This window comes from Sapajus apella, unplaced genomic scaffold, assembly GCF_009761245.1.
Source record: "Sapajus apella isolate SASKATOON/1434 unplaced genomic scaffold, GSC_monkey_1.0 scaffold62, whole genome shotgun sequence".
Taxonomy (NCBI): Eukaryota; Metazoa; Chordata; class Mammalia; order Primates; family Cebidae; genus Sapajus; species Sapajus apella.
The window spans coordinates 2,917,695-2,942,156 of NW_022437002.1; the positions used below are offsets into that span (position 1 = coordinate 2,917,695).

General features: G+C 55.3%; 1 protein-coding gene and 1 long non-coding RNA gene across 3 annotated transcripts in view; one reads left to right on the plus strand and one right to left on the minus strand.

Moving 5' to 3' along the window:
• Positions 1–24,462, minus strand: part of SDC3 (syndecan 3) — a 93,898-nt gene that overhangs the window by 52,272 nt on the left and 17,164 nt on the right. The window contains exons 1-4 of one of the 2 annotated variants that reach the window (XM_032246661.1): positions 14,382–14,529; positions 13,048–13,165; positions 11,003–11,616; positions 9,355–9,646 (exon numbers count right to left, since the gene is read on the minus strand). In XM_032246661.1, the coding sequence (XP_032102552.1) occupies positions 9,355–9,646; positions 11,003–11,584 (874 nt within the window). In that variant the 5' untranslated portion in view covers positions 11,585–11,616; positions 13,048–13,165; positions 14,382–14,529. Of the gene's footprint in view, positions 1–4,680; positions 8,435–9,354; positions 9,647–11,002; positions 11,617–13,047; positions 13,166–14,381; positions 14,530–24,462 lie in introns of those variants that run through there. The other variant, XM_032246662.1, reaches the window with a different exon arrangement.
• LOC116529153 overlaps positions 4,566–24,462 on the plus strand; it is a 27,388-nt gene continuing 7,491 nt past the window's right edge. The window contains exons 1-2 of the long non-coding RNA XR_004259409.1: positions 4,566–4,576; positions 14,163–14,168. This is a non-coding gene — a long non-coding RNA (uncharacterized LOC116529153). The remainder of the gene's footprint in view (positions 4,577–14,162; positions 14,169–24,462) is intronic.

Below are 24,462 nucleotides of genomic sequence, written 5' to 3' on the forward strand. Positions count from 1 at the left end.
TTTGTTTGTTTGTTTGTTTGAGATGAAGTCTCATTCTGTCACCCAGCCTGGAGTGCAGTGATAAGATCTCGGGTCACTGCAACCTCCACCCCACGGGTTCCAATTCTTTTGCCTCAGCCTCCTGAGTTGCTGGGACTACAGGACTATACCACCACACACAGCTAACTTTTTAAAGTGTTATTTTTATTTAGAGGCTCACTATATTGCCCAGGCTGGTCTCAAACTCCTGGCCTCAAGCAATTCTCCTGACTCAGCCTTCCAAAGTGCTGGGATTACAGGCATAAGCCCCTGTGCCCAGCCTCCGGCACTTTTTCTATGTTTGGATATGTTGAGATGCATAAATACTTGCCACTGTGCTACATTTGCCACAGCATTCAGTAAAGTAGCATGCCGTGCAGCTTTGCAACCTAGGAGCAATGGTCTGCACCGCAGAGCCTAGGTGTGCAGCAGGCTATCCCACCTAGGTTTGTTTAAGGGCACTACGATGCACACAGGTGAAATCGTCTAATGACGCATCCCCATCATTACGTGACGCATGACTGTATTGCAGTATCTTTCGTATCTTCATTTTTAGTGTTGTGCCCCTGCTGCGTGTCAGTCATGGTGCTGGACACTTAGATCTGCCCACTTTTTGGGTCCCCACAAATCTTTTCTGCAGCCATCATCACCGTGCCCATGACACAGAGGAGGAAGCCAAGGCCCGGGAGGTAGAGGGTAGGTGAAGGGGCTTCCCCAGGATGACCTAGGAAGAACTTGCCCTGATTAACGGTGAATGACACCTGTTTGCTCCCAAAGTCATGCCCTTTCCTTACAGCATGCCGGTAGGACTCTTTTTCAATATTCCCAGCAAGGCAAGATAAAGGTCTAGACTTGGTCAGAGCCTTGAAAATGGACAGGGGCAGGCACTGAGGGTAGGGGATGGTGATGAACAAATCTAATGTCCTTCAAAGTGGGAGGCGTAATCCCCAGCCAGCCCATCTCCCAGGACTGATGTAAATGAATGGCAAGTGAGGCCAAGGACTTCCTGGACAGTGCTTCGTGAGCAAAACACATGGCTCACTTGGGAAGGGCTGCTTTTGCTGCTTTCTCTGGCAATGAATGAACACCTCTGGAGGAGGGAAACAGCTGAAGCCACGTCAGTCATGACAATTTCATGCAAATTATTTCAACAGAGCCACTCATGGAAGTCAGTTTTCATAAAAGGAGAGGGAACGGGGCCCATGAAGGCACTGACTACCTGGAAGTGGATGACACAAAGCCGAGGAAAGCAGGACGCGGCAGGAGTTCCCAGGCAGGGGCTGGGGGAGCGGCCCGGGGCCTAGGCTTGCAGCAGGGCGCCCAGCTCTCCATTTCCTGGGGCTGCAACCTCAGGCAGTTCCCCGTGCCCCTCCAGGAATTGGCTTCTTCTGTTTTAAAGCGCGTTATTATGGAGAATTTCAAATGTAAACTCAGAGTAGACAGAATAATAGAACGAAGCCCCTACATGCCCATCACTCACGTTGATAATGATCAACTCAAGCCCCATCTTACTTCTTCTGTTCCCTCACCCACTCCTCCCCATGTTATTTCGAAGCCAATTCCAGATACCCTGTCACTTCATCTACAAATATTTCAGCCTGTATCTCTAAAAGGTAAGGACGCATTTTAAAAACATAACTACAGGGTCATTATCACATCTAAGAGCATTGACAATGAATCCTTAATAACAAATATTCACTCGGTTGCTTGAGCCCAGGAGTGTGAGACCAGCCTGGACAACGTGGCAAAACTTTGTCTCTACAAAAAATACAAAAATTGGTCGGACGTGGTGGTGAGTACCTGTAGTCCCAGCTACTTGGGAGACTGAGGTGGGAGGATCACCTGAGCCTGGGGAGCTCGGGGCTGCCGTCAGCCATGATCACACAACTGCACTCCCGCCTGGGTGACGGAATGAGACCCTGTCTCAAAAAATATATACATACATACACATATACACATATATGTATACACGTATTAAAAATACATACACACATATATACATATGTGTATAAAATATTTCAGTCTGTATATACATATACATGTGTATGTGTGTGTATATATACACATATATACAGTTTTTACTCATTCACTCAGTGTTCAATTTCCACTTGCCTCCATTTGGCCAAAGCCAAGTCTAGACCTTTATCTTGTCTTGCTGGGAATATTGAAAAGAGTCTTACTGGCATGCAGTAAGGAATGGGCATGGGTTTGGGAGCATACAGGTGTCATTCACCATTAGCCAGGGCAAGTTCTTCCTAGGTCATAACTACGGCATTTTATTTTATTGATTTTTGAGACAGAGTTTTGCTCTTGTTGCCCAGGCTGGAGTAAAATGGAACGATCTCGGCTCACTGCAACCTCTGCCTCCTGAGTTCAAGCAATTATCCTGCCTCAGCCTCCTGAGTAGTCGGGATTACAGGCATGCACCACCACACCAGGCTAATTTTGTATTTTTAGTAGAGACGAGGTTTCTCCATGTTGGTCAGGCTGGTCTCAAACTCCCGACCCCAGGTGATCGGCCTGCCTCGAACTCTCAAAGTGCTGGGATTACAGGTGTGACCCACCGCACCCAGCCAACTGGGGCATTTAAAAAATATAATCTGTTTGAATCAGAATCTGAATCAGGTTCCCATATTGATTAGTTAACATGTAATTTAAGCTTATCTATAAATTCTCCGTCTCGTTCTCTTTTTTTGTCTTCCTTATAATTTATTTGTTGAAAGAACTGGATCATTTTTCCTGTAGTGTCCTACAGTGTGGATTTTGCTGATAGGGCCAATGTATTTATCATAAACACATTGTTTATGATAAAAGAGGGGCAAAAATTCTCCCCAATAATTAATGTCTATGAATGAATGGTGATAATTGGAAGGCAACCCACAAATGTCATGTGTTAATGCATCATTAGAGCCTTTCAGTAACACCAAGAGCTCCTGTTGTTCTGATGATATGATTGAGATTCAGAGAAGCTTAGCAACCTGCCCATCCTCACAGCTAGCTCATGGCAAGGAGGAGACAGCAGAATCCCACTGCACCTTCCAATTGCTCTAGGGCTTTGGGATTCTGCTGTTTGAGCCTCAGTTACTTCATTTGCAAAAACAGGCCAAGAGCCCAGACCTGGGGCTTAAATGAGCTAACATAATACGCGGTACCTGGCATAGTGCCTCACCCCATTCCTTTAGCTGTCTGCCCTCTCTCATCCCTACTGGTTATCTGGTGGTGATAAACCTGGATCCTCTTCGGCCCTGAGCCCCACCTCAGGCCAGCAGAGGCAGGGTGGGTGGCCCTGGAAGCTGAGCACACTCTGTTCTCAGGGCAGCTTGGGCCGGGTGGCTGTGACTCTTGGGCTGCAGGAAACAATCAGCTATTCTTCCTCCTTCCCTCTTGGTTTTATTGCTCATATCTTGGGTGAGGGGGCCCAGAGGGAAATGCTCCAACTCCCAGCAGCGCCCAGCCCATCTGCACCCGAATGCATGGTTTCCAGGCTCTGCCCTTCGCTGTAACAAGCCTACCCCTCAGTCATAGTTCACACTAGAGCTGGCCCTGATAGTCTGATTGCTACCCCAGCTCAGTGTCACTGATTCAATCCGTAGGCACTGTGCTGGGCCCTGCAAATCACAGTGATAACAATAGCAACAAGAGCAGTAATAATCGCCCGCGTTTGTACGGCACCTACTCCACGCCTGCCACAGCTCTAAGCACTATGCATATGAGGCCACTACGAGTATTGCCCCCATTTTACAGGTGAGGAAACTGAGCACTGAGTTTGAATCACTTACCCAAGGTCACATAGCTAGTCACTGACAGAGCTAGGATTTGGATAAAGGTTTGCCTGGTACGAGGCAGGTGCTGCAAAGAGAAGAATATAAATCCAGCTGCAGATGGGCATATTTGCCATGCTTCATGCCTCCAAATACCAACCATATTGTCCCCATTTGCCTTCAAGGAAACCAAAGCTCAGAGAAGTAGAGCAAAGGGTCTGCTTGGCTTCAAGACCGTGCTCCTTCTACTCCTCCAAGCTGAAAATAAAATCACATCACTGGAACTCGAGACGGGGAGCAGGGTGGGAGGCTGACGGCATTCAGAAGACGGGGCGTGGCCCTCTGAAGGTCCTGCATGAACAGCCATGCATGCCTGGCTTTGAATCTAGGTAATCCAACCCCCACATCACAGCAGGGTCTCACTGGCTCCTTCCTCTATGAGGACCTCCCAGCGGCATCTGGCCCCTTCACCCCACTTTATAGCTGTGCAAACTGAGGCACTGAGGTGTCAAGCTGTCTGAGGTCCCACAGTGAGGTCCTGGGCCTTGGGTCTCTGTCTTGGCTACTCTGACTCTGGTATCCTGTGGTCCCAAGATTTTTTATTTGTGGCCTAAAGCCAGAGTTCTTCCCCTGGGGGTGAACCACAGGCCCCTGTCACCACTGCCTGGCCCCTCCCAACCGCAGCCCCACCCCAGCCTCACCGCAGCAGCTCCGTGGTTTCCTGGACACGCTCAACCATCAGCAGCTTTGACCATAATGGTTCCCACGAGAAGCTGTTAGTCAATTTTCCCTGCTTGGTTCTCAATTTCTTTGACGGGGGAAGGTGTCTGGGGCCCAGGGTGCGACCACGGGCGGCCCTCCCCAAATGACCATATTTATCTTATACTCTGGACACGGCACATTATTTCAGCTTAATTTTATTTCCTCTTATAAATGGGCACAGCACGGGAAGTGTTAAAAAACAAAAACAAAAACAAAAAAGCCAGTTCCTTCACAAGGCTGGTTCAGGTGAGTCCCCGCGGCGGGGCAGGTGCCCTGGTCTCTTTTTCCACTGTCTTGTTTTCCTTATTTAAGGTTTTGGCCATGAACTCAGGACAGGCATGGTTAATAAACAGGTTACAGGGGAGAGAAGGGACAGGGAAGGCCTGGGGGAGGGGACGCAGACCCGCACACACCCCAGGCCAGTTCTGTACAGGAGAGGACTCACCAGAGGGAGGGACACTGTCTTCAGGGGGCTCTCTGGAGCCACGCCGCCTACGAAAAATATTTACATGCATTCACCACGCTGAGGCCAGGGGCACTGCGGTGCCAGGCAGGCACCCGGGGGATGCTGGGGCCACTGGCCCTCAGATGGCGACTCCCGGGGCCAGTCTTGATGCCTCTGTAAATCTGTACAGTTTGTGGGCCTCTATTTACAGGCAGGAGGCCTGAGGAGGCAAGTCCAGGGCTGCAGTTATTGGAAGAAGAAATTCAGAGAGCCCGGGAGGCAGCCGCTCCTCCCCGTGAGGCTGAGGTTCTCCCTGCATCCAAGGGCCCCCACCTGGAGGCCTAAGCCCTGCCCAGCCCTGGCTGCCACCCACATACCTCCAGAGATCAAGGGGACCAGCTTTTCAGGCGAGGCCCCCGTCTGGCCCCCTGGAGACAGGGTCTGGGCTCTCAAGGTGTTCCGGCAGCCAGGGCCCCAGAGGCTCTCAAGCCACACAAGCTCCCTCTCATTTGGAACTCGCTGTGCTTCCAGCAAATGCCAAAGCCCCTCGGACACCCTATCACAGGTGGGGGCAGGGGCACATGAGGGCCCTGCACCCACACTGCACCTCGGAGAACCCCAGCTTGTCCTCACTGAACTCTCGGACTGCCTTGCCTCGGTCAGGCTGGCCAGGGCAGATTTGGGCTGGTCAGACTCTTCAAGCTCACAAGGATGAAGCCTGGACATCTGCCTTGGGTCCGGGGCTCCATGAACAAGGCCCCTGGCCTCTTCTCTCAGATGCTAAGGACAGAGAAGAGAGGCCAGCGCCAGGGGCTCAAGCCCCAAATCAGAAGCCAACCCCTGGGAACCAGGCCGATTGGGGCCGCCCCCCCACAGGCTCCAGCCCTACTCAGAAGCTGCACTCCCTGCTGAGTCTCCCGCCCAGGGGCCAGCATCTTCTGCGGCTGGAGGCCTAAGCCCTTTCTCCTTTCTCCTCCCTGGTTTCTCAGCCTCGGCCTGCCCAGGCCATCTCACCAGAGCCGTAGTTCCCAAGGCAGCAGCACCCCAGGGAGTAGGGTGGGGAGACAGCCTTGTGGTCTCCGCTCCTAGGACCCAGCCCTTCTGCTCCAAAGATGACTGAGGCCAACCCACCTCCTCCAGATCTCGGGGGCCCCCCATGCCCACTCTTCTAAGGCTGGGTCCACCTGGCTTCCTCACAAGCCTCTGGGCCCTGCGAAGGAGGGTTTTGGGACTTGAAGATGGAGTCCAGCCTGGAACGGACAGGCTGTGGGACAGCCCCCAGAACCTCACCCTCACTGCCTACACGCTGCTACCCCGCACCCTGCAGAAATCTGCTGCCAGGGCATCTTGAAAAGGGCCCTGAAATACAACCTGCCTTCCTGACTTGAATCTGGGTTGTGGGTGAGGGGTGGGGGTGTGAGCGCCAGCCAATCACAACTCACATCTATCCTTTTGGCTCCAGGAGGCCCCCTGCCAAGTACACCCTCCCCTAAAGATCTGTGACCCCACACTTAAAGTACCGATGGAAATAGTCCTACTTGCTAGGTAACAAAGGAGGTAACACCTCCCCCACTGTTACCTAGTCTCATCCCTCAAACCCTGCCCTTGGCCTGCGGCTGCTTCCAGCCATGGCCCCTGAAGCTGCAGCCAGAAATGTTTGGCCAAATAGGTGAGGGGATGTCCACAGGGAGGGCCCCTGGGCAGGTGGGCTGAGGCTGGCCTGGCCAGGCAGAGGGCAGAGAGTGCGAAGGGCCCGCCCTCACAGGCACTTTGGAGACTTGTGTCCTGGGAGGCAGAGTCAGCCCCCTAGCTCAGAGCAAGAAGGGGTCACAGGGAAATGAAGGAGCCCATCCACATGCCCCCTCCCTGCCCTGGGTCTTCTGTCCTGGGAGACCCAAGAGCCCCTCACAGCCTGGGGTCAAATTTCCTTCCTCAGCCTTAGAGGAGCCCCCAGGCTCCCAGCCAGTGGCAGGGGTGGCCCCAAACCTCCCCCTTTGCCAGCTGCCGTGGGGAGGAAGCAGGTAGGGTTGAGGCCAGGCCCCCCTGCATGCAATGCCCTGAAAGGGCTGTGGCCCCACACTTTTTCCAGGAAAGGCAAGGGCCTGTTTCCCTCCAGCACTGAGAGCAGGTCATGTGGCGTGAGATTGTGCATCCACATGGGATTGTGTCTGACACCGGCTGGGGTTGGTGGCCACATGGTTGGTGTGGGCACCATGGCATGGGACTGAGTATGGTGGGGCAACTCCAGGGGACCCAATATGGGCTGACTGTTCTGGCTCAATTCCACCCTCCCCCAGTGAGCCTGAAAGCAGGAGACAATGTGTGTGGTACCAGAGTGTGGGTGTACTGGGGGCAGGAGGAGGCCACACTGTCACTGTCACGGGACCATGACTAGTGACGTGCATTGTACTTAGTGTCTGGGGGTGTGTAAGTGACGCAAGAGAGTAGCATTCTTGGAGGGATGTGTGTGTTCTGTGATATGTCTCGATTGGCTGGGCAGTCAGGATTGTGTCTGGTTTTGTCATTGCATGCTATGTCTGGTGTGTGACTGCATGAAAATGTGTGTGACAGTGTGGGCAATGGTGTCTGTGCAGAGTCCCCTCATGGGAGAGGCATCAGAGCAGCCTCTCCTCACCAGCGGCTGCCCCGGCACTCTCAGGAAGCGGTTCCTTAGGGGAAGATGCAGGAAGAAATGAAGTCTGGGGTGCATGTGTACTTGGCAGGCAAGAAGAGAGACTCAACAACCCCAGAAAGATGGGACAAAACAGGCTGGTGACAAGGGACACCCTCTCACCCAGGCAGAGAGAGGCCATGGGATAGATGCAAGAGGTTGCAGTGTCTAGATGATTTCAGGGACAAACGAATTTTTGTCCTGGAAACCAGCCTGAGTCCCTTTCTGCCCCAAAAAGGAGATCTCAGTGAGCCCTGTGGGGGCCAAGCCGGGGCTCAGGCCCATCTCGAGCCCCGCCCTTTCTTCCACCAGTCAATCAGGACCTTCCTTCCTCCCCTCCAACTGACGTGAGGTCCTGAAGCCCCAGACTGGTGGCAGGGATGAGGGGAACAAGAGTTGGGCTTGTAAGGGCACAGTCTGGAGTGATGGCAGCAGCCCCTGTTCCTCGGGGAAGATCTGTGAGGCTGGCAGCCTGGGCAGGCCTTGGGAGGGAGGGCAGAGAAGAACGGGGGCCAGGCTCCAGGCCCAGTCCCAGGCTTGGACTGGTGGGGCCAGGCTGGGGACTGGACGGCGGGCGGTGTTGAGGCTGCAGGGAGGCACTGTGGCTCCATTAGGCATAGAACTCCTCCTGCTTGTCAGGCTTCTGGTACGTGACGCTCGCCTGCTTGGGTTCTTCCAGTGTGTAGCTGCCCTCATCCTTTTTCTTCATGCGATAGATGAGCAGTGTGACCAAGAAGGCGGCAAAGAGGGCGCCCACCACCCCGCCCACAATCACAGCTGTGGAGGAAGAGGGCAGAGGTCAAGGCCCAAAGGCAGGGTAGAACCAGGGCAGAGGGTCCTCAGGGATGGGGGCCAGGGTGAGGAGAGGGCTGGAGGTCCTGGATCTGAGCTGGAGTGAAGACGGAGTCAATGCTACTACTACCAGCACTGGCTGCCATTTACAGGACCTCAGTGGCTGCATTCTGATCACCTAACACACTAACTCGCTGAACCCTCACACCAGCCCCAACAGGGAGGGGTCATTTGAGATCTTCATCAAATTTAAAATGCCATCAGTCATAAGATGCCTCAATATTTTATAACTGCCAGGAAAGAAAAAAGTTTGCTAACTAAATATGATATACCCCAATTACAGAAGAGTTAACATGTGAACAGATGTGCCTCTTAGAACTCATTAAGGGCAAAACGACTATCCCCAACCTACAGATGAAGGGAAGGCAGGCTGGGGAGGTGAAGTACCTTGCCTGAGTGCAAAGCCGGGATTTGGACCAGGAGTCCAGAGACTCCCTAGATGCGGCCAGGGCAGGTCCACAGACACTGGGGTCAAAAACTGGGGAAGGTCAAGCTGAAGGGTGGGTCAGAGATTAGCATCTAGGAAGTAAGGTCCCAAGGGGTCAGCCAGTGCAGCCCAGGAAAGCGGGGATCAAAGTCACAGTCCACGCAGGGGTCAGAGAGCACTGAGGAAAGACCTAGAGACGGACGTGAAGTCAGGGTTGGATACTGGGAAGGAGGAAAGTCAGGGGAGGAGCCAGAAGGCAGGTCCTGGGGGGTTGAGTGCCCAGCTTTCCTTCCTATTGGCTCCTAGGAAGCCACGCCCTGATCTCCCTTCTGGGTTCCTAGAGGCAAACTGAGGCCCAGCTAGCTGCCTCACTCTGGGATCCTCCCAGGCTCCCCTTGGCCCAGACCCCAAGCCTCACCTACGAGCACCTCCTTCCGCTCCAGGATACTCTTCTGAGGCAGCTGAGCAGCTGAGCTGCCCGAGTCGATGGCATTGTCCAGGAGGCCAGGGCCCGGGCGGGCACCCTTGGGCAGTGTCCCAGGTGGAGGTGACGGCTTGGCCGCAGCCCCTCCCACAGCTACCACCTCATTGGCTGTGTCTGGTTGTGTGGTCTCTTCTTCCGATAGCTCAAAGTCTCCGCTGGGCCCCCCACTCACCGGCACCTCTGGCTCAGCCCGGGTTGTGGTCAGGAAAGTCTCCGGAGTTGGGGTCTGCAGAGAGGGTGGCATGAGCCCAGGAGTCAGGCCACAGCACCCCCTGCCACAGGGCAACCATACTTGCGTGCGTAACCCCCACCGCCGTCCTACTGCCCTGGGGGCTAACACTTAGCACTCCCTGCATGCCAGGCCTGTGCTACGCCTTCTCCTGAGCGCCGTGCCGCGTCACTGTTGCCCCTTCCTGCTTGGCCAAGTCTGTGTGAAAACACCAGGCTTCCCCAGCTGCATGAGGAGGCGAGGGAAGGGCCTGCATCCTGCTGGGCTGGGTGGGGAGTCCAAGGGACTCACATTGACTCCAAAGCAGCTCCATGGCCCAAGGACCCTCCTCAGTGAGGCCAGCTGCAGAGAGCTCTGGCACCCAGGCCGTGTTACTGCCTTTCCATCTGACTCAGTGCACCCAGCAGGGACCAGGCCACCTCTCTCATGTCCTTGGGATTCATCCACCTATCCCTGGCACCCCTAACATCTTCATGCCCTTCCCATCAATCCCTCGCCCCATCCATCATACCCCAAACGCACACACATGGAGCCCTGGCCCTGCGAGACTGCCGGACTCTGGTGCCAACTGCCTGGGTTCAAATCCTGACTGTCACCACTAGCTGCAGAGCCTTGGGAAGTGGCTTCCCCACCCTGTGCACCAGTAGTTGCCTCATCTGTAAAATGAGATGACCACAGTGCCACCCGAGGGGTGGGCGTGAGGCCTGACGCTAACAGCCCGAGCGAGGGGTGGGCTGAGCACTGAGCCACACCCAGGCAGCCCTCCGCCAGGAGAGTGGCGCATTCTCACATGCCCGGCTTCAACCACCCTCAAACCAATGATAACAACCGTGATGATGACAGCAGCTGAGAACCTAGTGGGTCTACCATCACCAGGGCTGTTAGATGTGTCAGGAGCACTGTGGATATGTCAGGTGATTTCATGCTCACAATGAAATGATATACATTCTATTGTTTTCTCCTTTCCATAGATGAGGAAGCAGAGGTACAGAAAGGATCAGGGACCGGCCTGAGATCCCATGACTAGGAAGTGGCAGCAGAAGGATCTGAATCCAGCTGCCAGACCGCTGAGTTAATGCTCTCCACCAGAACACATGGCCCGGTCCTCCCTGTCACCACTGCACACACTCACCCAATTCCTTCCCCAACAATGTCCTGTCCCATTAGGATCCAATCACCTCTGTCCCTCTTCCCTCCCGATTTGATCTGTCCGTTGGTCCTGCCCCTCACCCCCACCTTGTCTGGCTCATCTCTACAGCCTCCTGGTCCTCAGTCCTGCCCAGCTCCATTCTCCTCACCCCTCCCCTGACCCACCCCCCTGCCCTCCTCCCTGTCCCTTCCCAACACCCTCACCTGAGCCACCTCCGTGGGTCCAGGGGCAGTGGTCCCCAGGGGCAGGGTGCTCCTCTCAGGGCTGTCAGGTTCCTGGGTGGTGGCTGGCCTGGGAAGGGCTCTTGGCCGGGAGGTAGCTGTGCTGACCAGCCTGGGTGTTGGTGCCTCGGTGTCCAAGACAGCCACCGTGGTGGGGGGAGAGGGTGCCTCGGGGGTAGTGGCCCGTGCCGTGGCTGCTGTGGTCAGTGGAAGAGGCAGAAGCCTCCGTACGCCGGTGGTCCTTACAACAGCAGTGGTGGCCGTAACAGGGGGTGCTGCAGGGGTGCTGGGGGCAGCGGTGGCCACTGTGACAGGCACTGTGGCCACAGTCAGGGCCCCTGTGGTTGTGGCAGCAGTGGTAGCCACGGTGGTGGAGATGGTGGTGGCTCTCTGGCTGGGCTCTTCTGGGACTTCTGTCGCCACTAGGGGACTGGTGGCTGGCTCCGGGGTGGGGCGCTCAGAGGGGAGCTCTTCGAATGGTGTGCCCACGGGCTGGATGCTCGTGGTGGGCAGCACTGCAGGTGTGGTGGACACCGCCAGGGCCACATCTGGGCTGAAGCGCATAGCTGTCTCAATGCCCGACTCCTGCTCGAAGTCTGAGGGGGTGGGGAAGAGGGAGAGAGCTAGGGAGCTGGGTGGCTGTGAGGGGCATGAGGATCCCAGGTAAGCAATGGCCATAAAAATTAGGGCTCCCAACCCCCTCTCTTTGCCCAATTTTCCCAGAAAAGATGAGAGAAAGGAGGAAGGCACAGCCTGGCCAGAGGTAGCCAGTTGCTGATGTTCCCCAACTTCTCTCTGCCAAGTCAAATATTCTTCTAGAGGCCACCTCTTCCAGGAAGCCCATCTTGACTATTCCTGCTCACCCAGCCTACACTTCTGTGAGGTTGAATCTAGGCAGAGCAACTGAAGCTCTACTGGCTGCAAATCTTGCTAGGGCTTGCAGGGGAGCACAGGAGTGGCATTCTGGGAAGAGTCAGACCCCAAAGTCACCCCTACCATGAGCTCAAGGAAGGGGTGGTACACTAAGGGCTTCCCCCAGAGGCACAGGCAGAGGGTAAGAGGGAGAACAAGCCCTTGCTACAAGGGAACTGCTTGGGTAATCTGGCTGACGCAAAGCGGGACAGTGAAGGAACCCGAGAGGAAATGAGATAAGAGGGGTGGGGGCTGGGGGAGAGAGAAGCCACAGCCAGCTGCTGGGCTCAGAACCAGGCAGGAGGGAGGGGAGCCGGGGAGCTCTGCAAGTGGAGATGTAACCCAACAGAAATGGGTTTTACAAAGATTAACTTGGAAGAGGCTCAAAGGACTGGGTTGAGGAGGGGAGACCAGGGGCGAGGGCTATGGGGAGCCAGCTCCGTGGCATGCAGATCCTCTACCATCTCATCAGATGCCAGTCCATGCCCTCACTGGGCCCAATCTCAGCTGCCTTCTTTTTGCTACCGTTTTGAGAGCTTCTCCTCTGTGCCAGATCCCCACTTCCAAACCCTTCTAGAGGCACTGAGAGGAACGTGTGTTTCTCATCATCCACAGGTGAGAATCCAGGGACTCAGGGAGGGGAGCACCGAGGGGCACAGTTGCTATGTGGCAGAGTGGGCTCCCAGTGCCCTTCCCTCCAGAGACTCTGCTAGACCCACCTGGCCTGGCTCCTCTTCCCCAGGGCATGGCCATCCCTGGCACCACTTGAAGCCCCTGCCCGCCCTGTGCCATCACTGCCCTAACCTCACCATTGGCCACAGCTTATTGGACCTGAGGGGACCACCTGAACCAAGCAAGGTCTGCAGAGAGAGCCACACAGCACACACAGAGACGCAGACAGGAGCCCCTGGAGAGCTGGGCGGCCGGGGCCCTGAGGTCCTCCCAGGCCTTGTTCTATCCCCAGGGGGACGTTCTGCCCTTCTTGTTCTGGGGATCCTGCCCATACAGTAGCGTGCCCCCGCCTCACTGAAGCAAGCCCCTGTGGGCTCCTCGGAGTAGGCTCAGGATGCAGACTGGTCACAGCCCCCAGGCAGGGGTGGGGAGAGGGTACTTACAGCCCGAGCCCGACCCTGAGTAGAGGTCATCCAGTTCATCATCGGGAAAGGAGTCATCGTCCCCAGAGCCCTCCAGGTCCACAGGCCTCTCAAAGTTCTCACTGCGCCAGCGCTGGGCCTGGGGAAGGTAGAGGCGAACACAGGGCTCGACACCCCAGACTGGCAGCCTGAGTGTGCCGAGGGGGTGGCAGGTGCCCTTGTGGGCTGAGTGATATCCACGTGGGTGACAGAGATCTTGTGTGTACCAGGAAGGAAAGTGCATGTGTGTGAATAATTCACAGGGCAGGCGTGGGGCAGGGGCAGGTCACCTGGGGCCCCATCCCAGAAGGCTTTCAGTGTCTGGCTGATGACTTTCTCTTGGAAACTGGTCATTTTTCATCCTGACTGCTTATCAGAATATTGTGAAAACCCAGCTCAGTGGTTGAGTAGGTCTGAGGTGGTCTCTAAGCATCTACAATGTTGGACTGGCTGTGGGGAGCCCTGGGGTGTGTGTGAGCAGGGGAGGAGCTGGACCGGCACTGCATTTGGAGACCAGCCTCTCACCCCTTGACACTGACGCCCCCCCGCTTCTGGAGTTGATACAGAGCCAGAGTGGGGATCTCCTATCCCCAGTCTCAACCCCCTGCTCCAGAGCCCTGCCCAGCCCAGCCAGGGCAGGCAGCCAGGAGGTGCCCCTCACCAAATGCACACACACACATAGTCTCGAAGTAATGAATTAATCAGTATTTACTTTCTACCAGTGAGTCATGGAGTGGAACAATTAGTGTAATTGCTCCCGTGACGAATTGCTGGGTCTTCCTCCTTTTTAGACGTTCCAGGAGCTCCGAGCAGTAGGGCCCAACTTTCCCCCAGCTCCCCTCTTCCCAAAAAGACAAATGCCCAGGGTGGAGGAGCTAGAGCTCCCCATGCCACTCCCCTCCACAACCTGAGCCAACCAACCGCGAGTCCCTGCTCCCTCCAGCTCTCTGGCAAGCAGCCTGAGTCACTCAGAAGAATAGGACCGAGCAGGGACCCAGCTCCGGCTCCTGCCCCTGCCTGGGGCTGTCTTCACTATCTTTCTATCCTTCCAGGCAGGCCGGGCAGTCTTCACTTAAGCTGGGAGGAGGGATTCTAAGAGGTCTGTGGTCTCTGTAAGCCCCAAATTGAGGTAAATGTGGGTGCCAAAACAAGGGAGTCCCCAAGATTCCTCCGTGACCAGTGCTACTTAGCCCCTAACTGCATGCTCCAAGAAAAGCCTGCACAAACCCAAAGACCTGCCCCTAAGCTACAGACCCTTGAAATGACACACCCCAGAGACACAGCACGTGCATAGACACACACTGACACATGCTCACCTAAAGGCAGCCACAGAGGCTCATCGTGTCAGCAGGCCTGTGGGTACAAACAGCGACATGCATGGGGCAGAGGGAGCAGGGCCTGCCGTGCAGCTCTGATCAGAGACAAGCATCGAGCCTCCTGCAAACCCATCAGCCTCCACTCAGGTAGCGCTCACCTAGATACTATTCATCCCCAGCTCAGTAGCCATCGACATGACAACCGTTACCATGGCGACCATCTTCTCTATGCTAAGGACCAGGAGCTGCAGCTCCCCACAGAGATGGGGGATGCAGGAGAGGGAGAGATCATGGGGGAACTAAGAGGATGGCAGGGAGGGGGGAGGCGGAGACAGAGACAGGGACAGAGAGATGAGGACAGAGGGAGGCCGGGGGCAGAGGGGGCAGAGACAGGGAGGGTGGGCTGGCGGGTACGAGAGAGGGAGAGAAGGCAAGGGTGGGAGGCAGGGGGGGAGAACTCGCACATCCTAATTTAGCCTCATGCTGATGAGGCAAGACTGGGGAAGGGGCCACCTCAGTGATTTTCCAAACCTGCGTCCAAGAGCACATTCTTTCCGAACAGCAAGCAGGTTGCAGGGCGGGCAGGGGGAGGAATAACCCAGTCACCCTTGCGTGCACCTGGGATGCTCAGCAGGAACTTAATGCGGGGACACCTGGGACCTGCAGGCATGGGCGCTGGGACTCCATGAGGCCCTCTCGGGAACACTGCTGAGGGGTGCTAGTAGTTGCGACTCCCAGTGGGGACAGAGAAGCGAGTGGTGGGGAACAGACGGAGCCTGGGAGGCAGCCTCGAAAGCCTCAGGAGTCACAGAATGCCTGAGGAGGAGGGTGACAATCAGCCTTTGACCCCCAAACAACCTCTGTATTTGCATAATCCATGCATAATGAGCATCATTATCTATGCCATTCCCTTAAAGGAGAACTGAATCCAAAAGCCCCAGGACCCTGCCAGCCTCTCCTTGACCCTCACTGTGCCCCCTCCAGGTAAACACAACTCAACTCTCCCCCATGCCTGATAGGAGGCCTCCAAAACCCCGAGCACATGCTAACTCATGTGCATGCGAACACACACACACACACACACACACACACACACACACACAATTAAGTATAATGTTTACCCACCACAAGCTGTATACTCACCACAGCCTATAGGCAATTCAGCCTGATCCACACCAGCACACACCCATCTACCTCACCTCTAGCTGCACACACCTGTCCCCAGGGTACTCACAGACACACACACACCCCTCTCCTCACCACATACCCCATGGATGCCCCGACAAACCTCAGCAAACTCTCCTGACCCCACCTGCCACACTCAGCTCACCAAAGCCCACAACACGGACCCACCGCCATGAACATGCATGTTCTCTAAACACACATCACTCCTAGGTATCGCCCCTGGCAGGTGCATCCTTTGACTCAGACATGAGCCTCACAACTTGGGTATGACCTTCCCTCTAGGCTGCACCCCACACACCCTCCACACACAGCGAATGTGCCCGGCGGAAGCGCAGAACCTTCGGCTTCTGGCCACCACCAATCTCGGGAGGGGACACTCAGCAGTGGCTCCCCCAACGGCGCCTGAAGGCCTGAGCATCAGGTCCCAGGAGAGCAGCCGAGCATTCCCAAGGCCCTCTAGAGACCTCTGCCCACTGCTGCTGAGGGCCAGCCCCAGGCAAGGCGCTGGGAGCACGTCACCTGCGCAGCCTCCTTCAAGCATCACAACTGCCCAGGGTTTTATCATCCCCATTCCACAGATGCAGGAACTGAGGCAGAGGTTAGAATCCAAACGTGAGCACGGGTCCTCTGCCTCTGAAACCCTTGTCCTGGACATTCCTGGGCCACCCTCAGACCCACTGCTCATCCAGGGCTCAATTCATACATCTGTGCCCTGCCGCTGCCCCTCACCCCCTGCACGACATCAGCTCAGCAACGCCCACAGCCGTCCACACCCGCACAACATCCACACCCACGCACCAGCACATGACGGTAAGACTGTGCAGCTCATAGCATTGCTGGGACAAGGGGCTGAGCACAGGACCCAACACACGGAGTGCTCCCAACACCCTGCTCCACACGTGTGTGGCCTATTGTCCCTCCCTGCAGCCACCCCAGCAGACTACACCCCGCCTCACATGCCATGAACAGGCCCACAATACCTGCATCCAGTTCCTTCCACACACACACGCGCGCACATGCACTTTCCTTCCAGGTGCACACACACGTCGGGATGAAACGTGGCAACCTTCCTAATGGACTGACGTCCCACTTCCATTTCTCCTCACAGTCCCCTTGTCACCACACCCTTTTGAAATAAGCCATAGCCTCACTCCACAGAGGCACCTCAGGCCCCCAGCCCAGAAGGGACCAGGCCCAGCAGTGACCCACATGCCCCCTCACTCCACACCACTCCCACCGATCCTCTCCTAGAGTTTTAGTGCAGCTGCTGGGGAGGCTCCCCTGGGCCAGGGGCAAGGAGATGTCACCTCCCAGGTTGCCCAGCCCCCTCTGTCCCAGGAGCACCCGGTCAGGGCTGTGATGGGTGAGGGTCTAAATGAGCTGGATGTCAGCTAAGTCTCCTCCCTTCCACGGCTACCTCTGCCCTCCTGCTCATCACTCACACTGAGTGCAGGGGACACATACCTCCCTCCCACCCCATCCTCCCTCAGAGCCCACTCCAGAGTCTGGGGCCTCTCGTGCCCGGCCCCTACCCCACCAGGCGCCTTCCTAGAGAAACAGGTCAGCACCGAGGCAAAGCAGAAGGAACCAGTCCCTCTTTTTCTACCCATTGGCTGTCAGGCAAACCACTTAATCTCAGCACCCTGGTTTTCTCATCTGTAAAATAGAGATGATAAGACTGTGCAGCTCCTAACACTGCTGTGGGAAGGGGCTGAGCACAGGACCCAATGCCGAGCAAAAAATGAATTGGTCAATGTAGCTGTGATGACTGTTAGTTTGTGTTAAAATTTCTATTATTATTTCCAAGTCTTTGTCTCATGTAAGCCTCAACCTCCTCATGACGGTGACTACACCCATGCAGTAGATGAGACGCTGAATGCCCAGAGAGGTTAAGTGGCATTGTTAAGGCCACACAGCAGGGGAGTGTGCAGACAGGCAAAAAGAGAAAGGCTGGATGACGGGGGAGAAAGGGCAAGTTAACAGACAGGCACACAAATTAGGTCAGCTGGCTGGGGGCCAGGAGCCCGGCACCCCTGTGCCGTGCTAATCGTGTTGCAAAAGCCAAGAATAAAATCAAGTGTAATTAGTTCTGCCCGAGCTTCCTTCCCCTAATTAGCCAGACTCAGGCCCCACTCTCCCGGTGACCGGAGGTGACATGAGTAAGGGTTGAGGACCCACCTTTAGGTTCTGACAGTCTTGGACTCAAATCCAGCTCTGCTTTCTCACTGGGTGACTTTGTATTTGTTACTTAACCTCTCTGAGCCTCTGTCTGGTTAAATGAGGTCAATAATGATACTTCGTAGAGCAGTTGTGAGAATCACGTAAGATCATGCATGCACACAGTCGGAGCTGCAAAAGGCTTTGTCTATCCCACGGCCTGCATTTCCCACCTCAGACTGCAACTTGAGGGATCAAAGATTTTAACTCTCCCCTCTTACCAATGTAGATGCTGAGGCACAGAGAGGGGAAAGCCTTGCTTACCACATCTGCTGAGAAGAGAGAGGCAGGGTTAGTCTGCCACACGGCATTCAGAGAGGTAAAGTGATCTGGCCAAAGACACACAGCGACTTAATGACTAGCTCCTTGAAGCTGGGAGGGAGGGCGCCTCAGCACATCCCTCTGGATCCCTGCAGCCTCCGTCCCCAAAAAGCCCTCAGTCCTGTGAGAACTCAGTGCCCCTCACGCTCACCAGATCCACCCCGGAGACCCAGAGCGTCACCGCAGGAATGTGGGCCGGGGCCAGGCTCCAGGCAGCAAGACAACCAAGGGGGCTGCACAATGGGGAGCCTGGACCAGGAGGGGGACGCCTCAGTCCCCACCCCCGCCCGGCCACAGCTGCCCTGGCCAGGAAGCCAGCAGCCCCACACCCGCTGTGGCTGGAGATGAGGGGCATAAGGACTGCACCTGCTGGGGAACGGACCGCAGGGCCCAAGTCCAGAGAGCAGAGGCCTGGGGAGGAGTAGAACGGGGAGGCCAGAGAAGGCCTAGCTGAACACCACGGGCTCCCTGAAAAAATCCACCAAGCCCAGACACACACCCTCCCACTAGCACCAACTCTTACACACTCAAGCCTCTCACCAACTGAACTTATCCCCACCCCCATCCACCTACAAGGCAGCTCAGAGGGCAAGAAACATTCCCTTTGGGGCTGTCCCATCCAAGCCAATTCCTCTGCAAGGACATCCTGGCAGCAGAGCGCTCTCTACCCCAAGCCTGTGTCTCCCCTGTCACCTCCAGCCAGTCCTCCATCCAGCCCTGTGTTCTCACCATCCCCCCACACCCCCCACAGGATCCCTTTTTTCCCACGATGGCACCTGCCCCCACCCACATCCCCACCCCAGCCCCAACAGAAGAGCAGGCAGCAGCTCTGGGTCAGGTGCCCACAGCCTCCAAGACTGTGGGCAAATCCTCTTCCCCCTTCTCTGCCTTTCCTTTATCCCATTTGCAAAATGAAAAACCCAGCTTGGTGGCCTAAGGGTCTTTCTGATTCTGACACTCTGGGCTCCCACAAATTCAGTCCTTAGGTCACGGTGATCCAGGACAATGTCATTTATGACAGGGGAAAAAATGGAAATAACCCACATACCCAACGACAGGGGACCAGTTAAATAAATGAGGCACAACTATAGCATGGAATATTATACAGCTATCAACAATTGAGTTCTCACAAATCTACACCATCAAATTAGGTTATTAAAAGACATAAATGTCAGACAGAAGGCTTTTTTTTTTTTCACTTGTTTCAAGGAATATTGAAGGATGTGGGAAAATGTACGCATTGATCATCAGAAGGCCGCACAGGATAGCTGTTGATGAGAACGTGCATTTGGCTCTCTCAATTCCTATGTGACCTTGGGCAGATGTTTAACTCCCTCAGGCTGCTTTAACTGGTAAAACAAAGATAAGAGTACTCGCCTCGTGGGGTTTACAGGAGGCGGCGCATGTTCACACATTAACAAATTGTTCAGTAAATGCTGGCTATTAATATGGGTTTCATCATGATGTTTAAAAAATAGGTTACAAAAAAATATGTAGAACTTGATCCTGTTTTAATGAACTCACTACCAAAGTGAATTTCTAAATCTTGCATTATCACTGAAGGTTCCCTAAGGCTCTCTCCGGGCGGTGGGATTACACGCGGCTTTCATTTCTTCTCGGGACCTTTCAGGATTGTCCGCATTTCTAGGATAATCCCATAGCACTTTCGTTATTAGAGAGGGCACGTTCTCCCTAAATCTCCATCCATGGCGTTCTCTGGTCTCTCCGCGGAGACCCCATTGAGACTGTTGGTGAGGAACCTGGAGAGGAAACTGAAAGTGGGGTGGAAAGGAAATGAACACAAAAGGCTCTGAGGGAGCTGGCAGGGCCCAGCGGCCCAGCCGAGCCTCACCACAGGCAGGCTGGCTCGGCAGGACCTGGCTCCCTCCCCTGGCATCAGCCTGTCTGGCGGCCACCTTGGCCTGTGGTGCCCAGACACCCACCCGCCACCTCCTCCCATCAGCCCCGTTCCTGGCTCAGCCAGCCTGGCCAGTCTCTGTGAGGTGCAAGCTGGCTGCCCTACAGCAGCCACTCTGTCCCCCGTGCCTGGACAGAAGCTGACAACGCAAGCCTGGGAAAGCCAGGCCCCCTCCTCAGCCCGGGCTGGGACGCCTCCATCACCGCCCCATCAATCCCAGCCACCTGCCTCTCGCATCACTCTCGGCCACCCTGACTCACATGGCTCATTGATGCCTGTCCCCAAGCTCGTGCCTGAGAGCAGGACCACCCACTGAGGCCCCATTTCCAGACCCAGCAGCCACCCCCCATACCGGCTCCCAGCTGCCCACCCCCATGCTCCTCCCACGCAAAACCATTTATGGCTCTGGGAACATGGGCTCCTTCAGGCCTGTCTGCTCCCTGCAGTACCTTTCCCCACCATCTCTGCCTGGCCAGCACCTACTCCGCTGGTTAATCAGTACAACCGATGGTGATTGAGCACCTACTGTGTGCCAAGTACTCTCCTAGGCACTGGGTATGTCCTCAAGAAGCTGGCACAGCTCACACAATGCCTCCTTTATGGGCCTGCTTGAATGTCACATACGCACGCCAACCACCTCCCTGGACGAAATTAGAAAGTCCTTTCTTGGGGACTCAGTGCCTCCACTATGCTGTCATTCACTAAGGGAGAAGGCCCTCCAACCATGTTCCCATCACTCCAACGGCCCCTCCCACCAGATCTCAGTGAACCCACTTGCCCGCCCTGGGAAGCAGATACTGTTTTGCCCATTTACAGATGAGGAGACTGAGGCTGTTAAGCCACCAGTGGAATCACATAGGATTTAAATTCTGGCCTTGCTGAGTCTAAATCCTGTGTTCAGTGAACTCCTGAACCCCTGAGAATGCATGCAGGGAACCCCAGTTTGTGATTCAAGACTCCTTCCACTGAGCACTTTTCTGGAGAAGTCTAGGCCATTCCATCCCTTACAAAAATGATCACAGCCCCCACAGAGGGAGCCCTCACTAAGTGCCAGGCTCCGTATATGCACGTTGCCTCATTTCTCTCCTCAAACACTGTGCCAGAAAGGGATTGTCATTCCTGTTTCACAGATGGGTAAACCAAAGTTCAGAGAGGTGAAGCAACTAGCCCAAAGTCACACAGCAATGGGCCAGGATTTGAATCCAAGATTAGCTGAACCCTGAAGACCATGCTCTTTGGATTGTAGAGCACACCTGCTCCTAGCACTAATCAGTTGCCCCTGCCAGAAGGTTCTCAAAAGCAGGGCAAATGTCAGACAGCAGCACCACCTCACACCCAGCTCCCTGCACAGAGACAGCCTGAAAGCCTGGGAGTAAGCAGAAATGGGGGACAAGACACACTCACATGACAGGTGGCCCAGCTCAGGTAGGCACCGCCCTCCCCCGCCATGACTCACCAGCAGGTGCCTCCAGGAATCTGTCTCCAGACTCCACGACTGTCCCTGACAGCAAACAGGCAAGGGCTGGCTGCCCACTCCTGGGGCCCATGAGTCTCCAAGGAACAACCCAGTGCGGAGTTAGGTGTTCCTGCCCTGGCTTCCCACTCCCAAACCAGTTACCTGGTCACAGCCCTTCACCTCGCTGGGCCTCACTCTGTCCTCCTATGAAATGGGAATAATGACCCCAACACAGGAAGATACCAGCTGTCACGTGCCTCGTGTTGAATAGGCAGTTAGTAGGCACTGAAACATGACACTGTGTCCCCACCCAAAGCTCACCTCCCTGACCACCAAATCCACCCACATGACCTCCCCACATGCCCAGCCAGTCTGCAAAACCAGGGCTAGTCCTCAATCTCTCACCACTGCCTGAAATGGGCCACTTGATTTGTTTTGGGGCTTCACAGGAATGTGTCTGCCTCCCTCTCCAATTGCTCCTGGCGGCAATGACTGGGTCTGTGTGGTCACTTCTCTAACCCCAGGGCTCAGACTCCTTCTGGAGCGCAGCCAGCCTCCACCAATCTTCGTTCAGTGAACCCTATGGGTCGGACCCCTCCCAGAGGTCCGCATCACCTGCCTCCTGCTCCCAGTCATTATGGAATCCTGAGGCAGGCCCTGCTCTTCTCTGGCCTCAGTCTCCGTGTGTAAAACGTGTAAAACCAGGGGTGGACAAGAGTCCTCGCTGGTCCCTCTAAAATCCAGTCAGGAGGACTCCAAATGAGCTGGGAGGAGGGAAGAGAAACTGACACTGATCCCAGCATATTTTGTCATAAAATGTTTATGTAAATTATATGCAAATATGCAGATCAGTGGGCTCCCAGTGGAGCCTACATTCTGGCCATTTCTCAACCAGGCCAGGGCCTGGAGGAAAGCAGCCTTCACCAAGCACACACTAAGCACCAGGCCCCTCACTGACTGGACTCTACCTTCTCAGGAGCCAGGTGAAATGGGCCTCCTTACTCCACAGATGCAGAAGGCCCAGGCGACGTGCTAGATGCCAATGAGCTCAGCTGGAGAATCAGGATGGGGTTCAGGACTGGAGCAGGAAAGAGGAGAGCAGGCAGGGTGGGACACGGCAGTGGGGAGGGGAGAGCAGGCAGGGTGGGACGTGGCAGTGGGAAGGGGGGAGCAGGCAGGGTGGGATGCGGCAGTGGGAAGGGGCTGGGGGAGCACATGGAAGGCCCCTAAGAGCAGAAGAGGATCCTCAGCCTGACCTTGGAACCACTTGGAGCCAGGTGAGGGGGCTCTAGGGACCTCACCAGCCCTCGAGCTCTGCTGGGCTGACCCCAGACTCCTCCAGGGAACTGAAGAGACCCTGCTGGAGTCAGCGCCCAGGTAAGCCCAGCCCTTACAGCTGTCTGAGGAGCTCGCACAGCTCTGATGGCTCCCCAGAGCCACACACATGCTGAGCATACACCCCAGGCACACACACACACACACACACACACACACACACACGTACGTACGTAACTGAAACGGCCCTGTCTGTAAGTGTGCATGTGTGTCCAGGCCTCTCCTCTTGAGGAGGCGGGCTGTGGTTCCCCGCACCCTCCTGTTTGCTGGGTTATTTATAACCAGCCCAAACTCACACACAGTGGAGATGCCACTCCCCACCCCCAGCCTGGAGCAGCCCCGCTGGCTTCTCCGTTGCTCCTCTTCAAAGGACAGAACAAGCCAGACTCAGATGGTCTGAGCCACAGCAGCCTTAGGAGTCACCACCATCATCACCCAGATGGGAAACTGAGGCACGGGGCAAGGCATCAGACAAAACTCCTGGAAGAAGGGATGGCAGGGCCCTCAAAAGCCAGCCTAGGGCCACACTTGTCCCTAGGACTGTCTCCAACCCAAGATGAGGCTCTGTGGGACATGGCGGGTGGAAAAGGGAGGGAGGGAGAGAGAGAGTAGACACATCCAAGCCCTCACCCTCACCCCCAGAGGCCTGGGAGGTACAGCAGGGACTCTGAAGCTAGGCTACATGGCTCCAAATCCCAGGACTGAACTTCAGCAGCTACACAACTGGACAAGGAAGTCTACCTCTCTGAGCCTCAGTTTCTTCACCTACTAAATGGGCATAATAATAGTCCTGACCTCAGGGGTTGGGAGGATTAAATAAGATGATCCAAGCAAGGCTCTCAGCCCATAGTTATAAAGAACCCAGCAAACAGGAGACTGACTACTTCTCAGTCTAGTGACCCAGGACAAGCTACTTGGCCTGAGCCTCGGTTCTGCTACCTGCAAATGGCCCGAGGTCATGAGCGCTGGACACCAGTTCCCACACACAGTAAGTGGTCATCACACACAGATTCTATCCTCTTCCTCCATTCCCAGGGGACCCCGTGATTCCTGGCCACCCCAGCTCCTCTCCTTCATTGTCTCCCGTCTCTTAGCATCTACCATGTGCTGGGCCTGGGGGTGGGGGGGTGGCTTGTTCTAGATATTATGCCGTGGAATCCTCTAAACAACTCTTCAAGGGATAAACTCCCTTCCCAGCTCTGCAGCGGGCCTTCTGCCTCGTTGAATATAGATGTTCTATAAATACTTGAGGGATGAATGGATGCAAGAATGAATGTGATCAAAAAGTCAGATAATCACAAGCGTTGGCGAGGACGTGGGGAAATCGGAACCCTCACACACTACCGGTGGGAATGTAAAACAGCACGGCCGCTTTAGGAAAGAGGCTGGCAGTCTCTCAAATGTTAAATGGAGTTTCCATATGACTCAGTAATTCTACTCCTGGGGTATATATTCAAGAAAAATGAAAATATAGCCGGGCGCGGTGGCTCAAGCCTGTAATCCCAGCACTTTGGGAGGCCGAGGCGGGTGGATCACGAGGTCAAGAGATCGAGACCATCCTGGTCAACATGGTGAAACCCCATCTCTACTAAAAATACAAAAAATTAGCTGGGATTACAGGCACGCACCACCATGCCCAGCTAATTTTT